Raw genomic sequence first — 8,687 nt, forward strand, 5'->3', positions numbered from 1 at the left:
TTATTTCAATATACTTTTATTTTAAAACAGGTAGGTCACAGAACACTAAGCTTAGCCCATTCTGCCATACACAAGCTACAAATACTTGTTTGACAGGTGAGGGTCAGACTTTAGTAGCATACATGAAAAGTGAATAAAAATCCATATAAAACAATATTCAAATAGTTTCCATAGGAACACAGATAAATGTGACCCATCTCCTAGTCATTTTTTTTTTTGTTGCGTTTATGCCAAACCTAAACTTTTAAAAAACACTTAAAAATTCTAGCAAGAATTAAGTTAATGGTCCCCCAAATGCCCTAGATTCAATGACTAAACTTGCAGTTAGTTTCTAAGTATTTATTATTTATACATTAATACTAGCTGAAGCACAAGTTGCTGGATACTCAATTCCACTTTCACAGGCACAGGAGAGGGGCAGACTAGCAACATCCTGCTCTTCCACTTCAGCTAGGAACTCCTGCTCCTTTATCTGTTGCATTAGTTGCCTAGAAAGAAAAACAGCAACAGTCAAAAGAGTATTTCACTACAACATCCTAGAAAAGATAAATGAAATAGTTTAGTTACTACTATGTAGCTACCAGAACATGAAATTGATAGTTTATAATCTAGACATTATTACTAGAACAAAATACCAAAGCAGAATCAAGTCTGCACATGTCATCTGCAGTCTTTAGTGTAAGTGCCAATATTAAGCTGTTTCACTGTTTCCAAGGAGGATCTGTATCTGCAGATATATCAGGACCTACGTTTTTATACCACATACCATACAGGTTTCATGACTTAGAGGTCATTCCAGAATGAAATTCATTCTCCCTTTCCCACACCATCACATTCTCAGATACCTTGAATTTCAAGTGAGGTTAACAGCAGGAATGTAAGGGAGTTGGCATAGGAGAACCGCAACTCCCTTCTTCCTCAGACACTGTACCAAAACAAGTTCAGTACAAAAGAACTTCAGCTAATTAGTTTTTGACTGCTTATCTTACGCTGCATGCAAAGAAAAGTTGTGTTTACCGCTTGGTTGCCCATATGATATGCCCTCAGACATAGATCATCCCTTACACGTTTTGCAGTTAGAGCTATAAATACAGCTGTACACTTAAACATGCAGAGCACATATCAAAAAAGCTTTCGTCTGTGCTGAAAAGACATGCAGCATAATCTCACTAATTTATATCCCCCTCAGATAAGGGTTAGCGTGTGCTACTAGAATTTTCTTGCCAAAAAAGGACACTAAGGGGTGAAAAGAACTGAGCTGAGGCATATTGTCCAAAGCTACAAGTATTAATATCTTACCTGAAGTCTATAATGAAAAAGTTAATTAACAATTCTGCAGAGCCACTTTAAGTTTCAGACAAGTCTGAAGTCTAACGGGAAGCGTAAGGCTTTACGTGACACAGCAATGCTTCACTTGACTGGAGGTGTCACTAAAGGTGGGGGAGGGAAAAGCCAAACAGTGCAAACTTTGTTTATAGGAAGGCAAGGCTAACAAAAGAATGGAGGAAGCTTCCTCTTTTACTGCTAGAAATCCCCCAGATTGAAGAGTTTACGGTAAATCTCAGAACCTCCTGACCCTAGCCAAACATGCTAATACTGCTGCCCAAATGCTTCCTACCATTTTAATAGGCAAACTTCAGTAGAGATAAGGACTTCCTCTTATGTAAGAACCCACTTTTACACAAGTCCATTAACCTACTTTGCAGAGAAAAGCATCCAGATTACTTTTAACTACTGTTTAAAGATGCAGTTTTGCAGTATTCTGGTACTTAAGTGACCATGCTTTCCTCATCTATTTTAAGGCTTCCTGTGGAGATCCAACAGACAACAGTAAGCTACAGTCCAGACTCAGTTTACACCCACAAACAGCCCTCAAACAGAACATACTGTGAAGCTGCACAGTTAAGAACTGTTCCTTTGGATTCCTGTCCCTTACAGTCAGGATTCACTAGGCTATCCATTTGCAAGACAGCGTACTACCAAAACTGTGATTGATTTGTCTCTGATCACTGATCAGAGAAGCTAACAGTAAAGAATCTGTAACTACCCTGTGTTGTGCAAGACTAAAAGACAAGCTAGAAACCCAGGTTAATGAATGGACTCCTAGCATTCTCTCTTTAAAAGTGCTTCTAAAGACAAATACAACAGAGCAAAAAAGTAATTGGTAGTGTTATGATTTTCTAAAAACATGCAAAGACTACCACAGATATCACTTCTCACATTAAAATGTTTTTCCAGACAATACAGCACCTCAGCCATGGCACTGTTTGATACAGAACAGTCAAAACTGATAAGCTTTCCATCACTTTCTCTAATGAAAGCACTTGACAGATCAAGTTATTACCGTATTTAAGTTACTAACCATGCTGGTCGCGACATCACATAATGTATTGTTGGCCTCTGGAATCCGTTGAAAGTAGAAGCTGCTGCAACAGTATAGGCACCCATGTTTTCAAACAGGATCCAGTCACCAACTTGCAACTCTGGCATGTTACAACGCTCAACAATACGATCCAGGCCATCACACGTTGGTCCCCATATGCTGCAGGAGTAGCAGCTGTCATCTGGTTTAGGCCGCTACAGAGAAGAGTCTAATTAGTCTGACAACTGAAACAGCTTCCAGAAGTAATGCCATGACTGATGTATGCACAGCACTCTGCCTCTTCTCTAAGAGGAGGAAGAAGTGGTTGCAGGTCCTTCTGCACCCTTGGCTCTGAATTAAGTTCCACTGCACACCTCCTGTCTTAACATCAGATTCTGGCTATGCAGAGGGAGCAGTGAACACAAGAGACTGCTATGAGGAGGGCATCTCCCCTATGAAGACAGGCTGAGGGAGCTGGGCTTGTTCAGCCTGGAGAATAGAAGGCTGCGCGGTGACGTCATTGCAGCCTTTCAATACCTAAAGGGAGCCTACAAACAGGAGGGGAATCAACTCTTTGAAAGGGTTGATATCTGCAGGACAAGGGGAAATGGTTTTCAATTGAGGGAGGGGAGATTTAGGTTGGATGTCAGGGGGAAGTTCTTTACAGAGAGAGTGATGAGGTGCTGGAACAGGCTGCCCAGAAAGGTTGTGGATGCTCCATCCCTGGAGGTGTTCAAGGCCAGGTTGGATGGGGCCCTGGGCAGCCTGGTCTGGTATTAAATGGGGAGGTTGGTGGCTGCATGTGGCAGGGGGGTTGGAGCTTCATGATCCTTGAGGTCCTTCCCAACCCTGGCCATTCTGTGATTCTGAGGGATTTGTCTACAGCCAAGCTACCAATGTGCAATACTTGTGAAATGTACCTTTTGCAGAACTGGTTTAACATGTGCATGATCATACAAGATGCAATTGAACGATCCATAGACGCCATCATTCACGTAGTACATGAGTGTTTTGTCATTCACATCATCTTCATCTGGAAGAAGCAGAGACACCAGTAAGCGAGTGCTTGAAAAGAAAGGTACAGTTAGGCTAGGGGGAAGACCAAGTCCAGATTTACATACCATCAGAACCTGTTTGCTCCTTTATTACAATTTTTTTTGCAATGATATTGACTGCCAGCGTGAATGCTGATGCGACATAGTATCTTCCTGGCTCTGCAATAATAGTTACTTCAGAATCCAAAGGAAAGTATTTATCCAGTGCTGGGTTGATTACACTTGTGATCTAGGAAGTAACACCAGTTGCAAATATTACTACTTCAGCAGCTACCCAGATACTCTTTTTAGTCTGGGATGACTTCCATGCTCACAGTAATGGATTATTCAAACACACAGATTAGAATACGGAATTGGCTTACTGTATCATTTGTCTTTGCTTTGTTATATTTGTGGAAGACAATAAAAGCAGACACTTTCAGCTTAAAAACTTAAACATGAGCTGTTTGGTCACTTAAGTCTCAATGAAGTCACCCTTCCTAGACTCATTAAACCAGCATTAGTGTCCCACGTGTCAACACTCTTCAACTTCTATTCCTGGTCTGCTTCTCATTCTGATAATAATGCAACATCCTCCAGTTTCCTGCATCCTAGAGAAGTCATCTCACAGGATTTTAAGACTACAGAAATCTTTGTCATCATCTTGGAAACTGCTGCCTTCACAGCTGCCAAATTATCAGTGATAAAGCTGCCTCCAACCACTGCATGACTGCCTCGTGCCACGGAGCCCACTTACAGCATCATTTGCACTTGATATTTCATATAAAGCCAGTACAACACTAGGAAAAGTCAGCTTTCATTAACAGGTAGAACAAGTGAGGCAACATTAGGCCACATTACAAGCAGATAATTCACCCGGTGGGACTTATTTGATGTCTCCTTGGGTAAATACAACACCATTTAGCATCACTTTAGACTGGCAGATGTGCCGACAACACTGCTCTAAGTCCCCTTAACACTACGCCACCTTTTCTTCTGAGAGTAGGTATTCCTATGAAAGCAGACTGATCAAACAAAAGCCCATACACTCCTAACACTAGTTATAAACCAGATCACTTACTGATCTGGTGCTCAAAACCACTCAGAAAGACTGTATGGGTGTTCAGGGTTTTCTCATGTGGGAGCAGCATCAATTCAGAACACCTGAAGTAGACAATCAACTGGAAGAAGTTTATGCCAGTGAGAATCAAGTCTGCAATTAAAACTTGCAATACAAGTTTGGCATCTCTGCATACTTATGCATTAATTTAGCTCTATCTTGCAAGATAATCTAATTTTCCAAATACAGTCTCCTCTTTTCTTCTCAATTCCATTTCTGACCAGACATTCTCTTATGAGCGTGCCTTTATGCTAGGTTTTAATACAATTGAACATTCAGAAAGACACCACAACCCAGGAAGTTCTTAGCAAAGCTATACCTCTTCAAATTTAAGCTTCACGTCTTCAGAGCCAGGGAAGCCACCACCAATGTCAAGCAGATACATACTGAAGCCAAGTTCAGCCTGAAGTGAAATTAAGTGGAATAGTATTAAGGAAAGCCTTTGGTTTATCATTTTAGCTAGAAATAAACAAACAAATCAGTAAGTCATTCTATTAAGATTTGAGAACAGGGTTAATTCACTGGATTCTTTTAATAGCCATCTCAGTTTGAGCTGCTGATTTTGCTGCAGAACTGCTAGAGTAAGCCACCAAGACCTCAAAAACACTACCATGAAATGAGCAACTTCAACTTTTAACCTTGTAACAGTTCTATAATTGATTCAGTTTTGCCACAACAGTTAAACAGGAGTTCCAGATTAAATAGAATTGTAATACTTACTCCCATATCAAACACACAGCGGGCATCGGAAATGGCCTGAACAAATGTCTCTGGGTCTGTACATCCACTTCCAACATGGAAACTAGAATGAGAAACAAAAATATTAGCTGGTCTTTGGTAAGTCAATAAGTTCACATAAAACGTAAGTCACAATACACAAAGGCTTATCAGCTACATCACTTAAATCTTATTTCACACAGCTGCTTTTTGAAATGGAACGCACCTAACTCCAACAATGACAAGGTCCAGCTCTTTTGCACGCTCCAGAAGCAGCCTGCTTGTCTTAAGAGTAGCTCCAAATTTAACACTGAGACGACAAACTGCTTTGGAGTCATCAGTTGTGATACGCAGCACTAACCTGGAAACAGGGAAGAAACCAAGTTTTAGAATAAGACATCATCAGGAAGGTATGATTTTAAAATGAGATCAACCTTAAACATGCAAGCTTTCCTGTCTGCCTCCTAATGTGCCAGTACACAGGCTTAGATTTCAGTGGCTGAAGTCGGCTTATTATCTCATAATTTCACATCACATCTTAAAAAAAGAACAAGTTGCAACTAACAGCAAGCGTTTCAGTAACTTGAGAACTGAAGCAAGAATTATGAAACAGCTAGGGTAACTTACTTGGCTTTTGGATGGGCCCTTGCAATTTTCATTAGTTCTACTTCACTATCAAATGTCATCATCTGTACACCGCTGCTAGCAGCATGTTTGATTTGAGATAGTTGTTTGCAGGGATTTGCATATATTATTCGCTCAGGAGGTACACCAACGCTCTGAACCAGCTGTATTTCCGTCTAGAGAGAACAGGTTACATTAAGGATGTTATTTCCAGATCAACGATCAAATTAATGAGAACAAAAGTGACTGTGAGTGCTTATGCTTAATTGTACACAAACACCTCACAGCTGAGCATGTGCCAACACCACAGATCAGAACACAGACGAGGTCTTACCTTACTGGCACAATCAAATCCCGCACCAACAGCGGCAAGAGTCTTCACTACAGCTTCACTGTCGTTACATTTGACAGCGTAGAAGGGGGTTACTCGAGGAAGGGCTTTATGCCACCGCATGTGCTTCTTCACAATATCCCCGAGGTCAGCAACATAGAAGGCATCTTTATCATCCTAGAGCAAATGCACATATTGAAGTTACAAGCCACAGATAACAGAATAAGTTTGGTCAGCATTTTCTTCTCATACTTACAGAAGATGACACTTCATTTATTTTTTGGTCAAGGATATCCTTGGCAGTAAAGCCCTCATCAAGGAAAGTGAATTCAAGTTCTTCTTTGCTGAAGCTACCCATGATTCCTGACATTCCAAGTTTAGGTGGAAGGACTTGAGTTTTTTAAGCTGTTGATACAAAAAAATAAACAGCCCACAGACAAATGTTATTTCATTTTAAGTCATACAGTTCACATTCACTGTTTCAAATTCATGCAGTCATTACACGGTGGTCACAGAATTGGTAGCTATGATTCCTATAGTGGTTACTGACAACCTTAATTAAACAGGTGACACATTAGGTTTAATCAGAACCAACAAGACTCTCTATGAAGTAGTCACGTCAGATTGAAGGCAAGCTACCCTCTGTTCAGCAAGTGAACGATGCACAGAATCTATCAAAACCAGTAATAGCAGATACTATTTAAGTCCATGAAGATTCCATCATCTTTTCCTTTGCTTCCACACCAGACTTACTGTTAATGTTATGGCTAGTACTGGTTTCAATGTAATTACCACTTTTCTTAAGCCCTACGGTAGCTCAGCAGTTCCCGGAAGAAAGTTTCCAAGTTATTTTTGATGTAATCAGAGCACACTGCTTACCTCTGAGCAGTAACAACTCTCAGTAATTCAAAGGAAATGGAATATCTGGCTCTATCAGTGGTTAGGGCTTCCCTGCTCTATGCACAGCCTTCAAGCTACACGAGAAGAAAACCTGAGCTGTCAGGAGTGGCAGACACAAACCAGCACAGCAGTTCCTGATTGCAGTCCATACGCATACACTGAGTCTTAGGAGTAATTCCAATTAACACTTTATAACCAGATTTCACACAAGTCTGCACCAGATCTCCAAAGCTAACAAGGAACCAACTAGAATCAGAACAATCTGGCCTCTGAGAACCAGAACGAGAAGGCAAAAGGACGTGCCTCTGCCACCCAAAACCCGAGTGCAGGGCAAGTCACACAGCTCACTGTAAGCAGGAAGCCACATACAGAAAGGCCGCCTGCTGAAACACATCTATCTGAGCGCCGCTTTTTAAAGACTTCAGGGCCGCAAGGTTGCCATGAGTCACGGGGAAGATACGGTTTCATGCAACCCCATCCAGCCCCAGGCCTGCCCTCAGCACTTTCCCACTTTATCAAGTCACGCAGATTAGAGCCAAGGCTTCCTCAGCTTTAAGTTACTCAGTAACCTTCAGCTACACCGCTTACAAAAGCACGCTACTCTTTACAGCCTTGCTTTCAGCTAGCGATCCCTCGGGCCGTCCATCCCACACACGCCTTAAGCTTCAGCCACTTAGCTCTGAGAAGCGATTACAAACCTCTCTCCGACAACCACACGTCCCCCCAGCTGCTGCTACCACAGACTTCACGTTAGTCGACCGTTTCTCACTTACACGACGAACCGGCTCGGAGCTTCGACGTAGACTAAGCCCTAACGAAGCCAAACGCGGCTCCCGACCTCCAACCACAACGTTGGCTCCCGCAGCGCCCGGAACGGCCGATCCCAAGGCGTTCCCCGCACACGCCGACTCGGCGCTGCCGCCCGTCCGCCCCCCGCAGGGCCCGCCACGCACCTGCCCGCGCCACGCCGCCAACGCGGCCCCGAGCCGGGGATTCCCCGGGAGGAAGGAGGCGGAGGGAGGCCCCGTGCCCGCCGGCGGCGGCCGGCTTCCCGCCCGGCCCGTTGGCAGCGGCCCCGCAGACACGTGGCTCCGCGCCGGCCGGCCGGCTTCCGCCCCGCTCCCCTCTCCTCACCTCGGGCAGCCGCCGTTGGAGCCCTCCGGGTGCCCTGGCCCCGGCCTCCTCGGAGCCGGGCGCTGCGGAGCGGGCCGGGAGGCGCCCTGCCGCCGGAGGGGAGCGGCGGAGCGGCCGCGCGGGACTGCGGGCGAGGCGGGCGCCGCGGCTGACAAAGCTTCGCCACCGCCGCGGCGCTTCTATTTATAGGGCAGCCGGCGTCTCCATGGCGACGCACCAGCTCAAACCAGCCGCGATCGGCTGGGACCGGGCAGGGACCGCGGCCAGCGCTATTGTGACGTCAGCGGACAGCACGCGCGCGGAGGCCCCGCCCACCGCCCGTAACGCCCCGCCCACTGCCCGTAATGCCCCGCCCACCGCGGGTGCGCTGAGCGCGTCAGGTCTCTGCGCAGCAGCCGCCGCCGGGGCACGAGCTCGCGGAGGACGTGGGTTCGCACGGGACACGAGTACTCCAGCGCAGGCCGA

The 8,687-nt window shown here is 44.8% G+C and overlaps 1 protein-coding gene across 3 annotated transcripts; it reads right to left on the reverse strand.

Annotated features, from left to right (window-relative positions):
• ODC1 (ornithine decarboxylase 1) lies at positions 1–8,407 on the reverse strand. 3 transcript variants are annotated; one of them, XM_085218013.1, is made up of 11 exons: positions 8,223–8,407; positions 6,445–6,593; positions 6,192–6,365; positions 5,861–6,033; positions 5,460–5,594; positions 5,237–5,318; positions 4,836–4,919; positions 3,484–3,646; positions 3,283–3,395; positions 2,363–2,577; positions 1–488 (listed from the first exon to the last, which is right to left on the reverse strand). In XM_085218013.1, exons 2-11 carry the CDS (start codon positions 6,556–6,558, stop codon positions 347–349), a joined length of 1,395 nt encoding a protein of 464 aa, XP_085074139.1. In that variant the 5' UTR covers positions 6,559–6,593; positions 8,223–8,407; the 3' UTR covers positions 1–346. The 3 variants fall into 3 exon arrangements, with proteins under 3 accessions (XP_085074139.1, XP_085074140.1, XP_003204547.1); XM_085218014.1 differs by lacking the exon at positions 8,223–8,407 and adding an exon at positions 8,042–8,196; XM_003204499.5 differs by lacking the exon at positions 8,223–8,407 and adding an exon at positions 7,862–8,041.
• Positions 8,408–8,687: the final 280 nt, after the last annotated feature.

The sequence above is a fragment of the Meleagris gallopavo genome, chromosome 2 (assembly GCF_905368555.1).
Source record: "Meleagris gallopavo chromosome 2, MGAL_WU_HG_1.1, whole genome shotgun sequence".
Taxonomy (NCBI): domain Eukaryota; kingdom Metazoa; phylum Chordata; class Aves; order Galliformes; family Phasianidae; genus Meleagris; species Meleagris gallopavo.